This window comes from Corvus brachyrhynchos, unplaced genomic scaffold (assembly GCF_000691975.1).
Source record: "Corvus brachyrhynchos isolate BGI_N302 unplaced genomic scaffold, ASM69197v1 scaffold166, whole genome shotgun sequence".
Taxonomy (NCBI): Eukaryota; Metazoa; Chordata; class Aves; order Passeriformes; family Corvidae; genus Corvus; species Corvus brachyrhynchos.
In genome coordinates, this window is record NW_008239671.1 from 170,691 (window position 1) to 172,735 (window position 2,045).

The 2,045-nt window shown below is 63.1% G+C and overlaps 1 protein-coding gene across 1 annotated transcript in view; it reads right to left on the reverse strand.

The window, feature by feature from the left end:
- The window catches only part of DCTN1 (dynactin subunit 1), a 51,114-nt gene that overhangs the window by 15,501 nt on the left and 33,568 nt on the right, over positions 1–2,045 (reverse strand). Inside the window, 4 exon segments of the mRNA XM_017742383.1 lie at positions 80–232; positions 780–896; positions 1,472–1,663; positions 1,823–1,927. Of these exon segments, the coding sequence (XP_017597872.1) occupies positions 80–232; positions 780–896; positions 1,472–1,663; positions 1,823–1,927 (567 nt within the window).

Here is a 2,045-nt window from a genome sequence, read left to right on the forward strand (position 1 = left end):
TAGCAAACCCTCCAAATCCCCAATTCCCGGGGGACAAAGGTGTCGTTTCCCAGCCCAGGCTCTCCCAAGGCATTCCCACCTTGCAGATGAGGCGTGGGATGAGCAGGAGCACCAGGACGCAGTCGTGGTCGCCGCCGTGCCGCAGGAAGCTGTCGGGCATGAAGGAGGTGAGGAGGGACACGTGGCGATTGGCCTGCTGCACTTCCATCTGCCGCAGCTCCATCTCGATGGCCTGCGGGGACACTGAGTCACCCGGCTGCTCCGGAGCCTCCCTGGCACAGCCCAGCTCAGGGGGATGAAGGGTGGGAATTCTGTTCCTTGGAGAATGCCTCAGCCCCTGCCTGGGGTCTCCCAACCCACCCAGTGCCAGCTCCCCTTTCCCACTGGGAAGCCATTCCCTGCCTCCTGGCCCTCCAGGCCTTGGCCCCAGTCCCTCTGCAGCTCTCCTGGAGCCCCTTTAGGCCCTGCAAGGGGCTCGCAGCTCTCCCTGGCTCCTTCCCTTCTCCAGGGAACATTCCCAGCTCTCCCAGCCTGATCCAGAGCAGAGGGGCTCCAGAATCCTGGAATGGTTTGGGATGGAAGGACCTTAAAGCCCATCCAGTCCCACCCCATCCATGGGCAGGGACACCTCCCACTATCCCAGGCGGATCCAAGCCTGGCCTTGGACACTGCCAGGGATCCAGGGGTAGCCACCACTCTGGGAATACCCCAGTGCTGGTGCCTCAGGAGCTGGTCCCAGGGCATGGATAAGCCCATCCAGAGTTTCCTGCTAGCCCTACCTTGGCGTGGGCTTTCGTCTCTGCAAATTTGATCTTGAAGTCAAACATCTCCGGGGGCGGCTGCTGCTGCTTCTCCGCCGACGCTTCCTGCTGGCTCATCAGCTCCCGGTTCACATCCTGGGCACAGGGAGATGGGGCATGGGGACATGGAGATCGGGGACCCCAGACCCTCAGCGACCCCGTCCCCAAACCTCCCAGTGCCCCATCCTTGGGAGGGATCCTTGTGAAACACCCGGTGAAGGCGGAGGGGAGGGAGAGGCATCAAGCGTGTTCCCATCCAGGAATATCCACAGGCTCATTCCCCAGCTCCTTTCCGTGCCAGGAGACCTGAGCCCACGGCTGGGATAACCCCCACAGGGAAGAATTGATTCCCAGTATCCCACCTAAATCTCCACTTTTCCAGGATGAAGCCATTCCCTGCCTCCTGGCCCTCCATGCCTTGGCCCCAGTCCCTCTGCAGCTCTCCTGGAGCCCCTTTAGGCCCTGCAAGGGGCTCGCAGCTCTCCCTGGCTCCTTCCCTTCTCCAGGGCAACATTCCCAGCTTCTTCCCAGAAGGCACTGGGAGGGGGGGTCCCCGGGGAAGCTGCGTGAGGAACCCACTCAGCCCCCAGCCTGTCCACCATCCCAGAGGATGATCCCACCGGGTCTCCTGGTCACCAGGTGAGCTCCAGGAGGAGCTGGGGGTGCTGCACCTGCAGGTGAGCCGTGAGCTCGCGGTACTTTTTGATGGTCTGCTGGTAGTCGGCCACGGTCTCCTGCGCCGCCTCCACGCGCTTCTCGGCCTCGCGCACGCGCGCCGTGGCCATGTCCAGCTGCTCCCGCAGCTCCAGCTCCGTCTCCCGGGCGTTCTCCTGCAGCTCGTCGTTCATCTCGTTCATGGCTTCCTGCGGGGAGGCGGCACCAGGGGGACACGGTCACACGCGTCCCAGCCCTGTGAGGAGCTTCCCCAAATCCCGCTGGCTCCGCAGCTGGGCAGCTCCATCACTCCAGCCCCCCATCCTGCCCCCCTGGAGCAGCTGTTATCCCAGGGGATTCTGCCTTACCAGGTCCCCGACGGTCTCGCGCAGCTCCCGGACCTTCTCCTCCAGGTCCAGGTTTCTCTCCGTCAGAGTCTCCACCATCTCCTCAGCACCCAGCGCTGCATCCACCTGCAAGGACACCCATCCCAATCCATCCACTGCCAGGACACCAGTCCCAATCCATCCACTGCCAGGACACACATCCCAATCCATCCATGTGCCAGGACACACATCCCAATCAATCCAG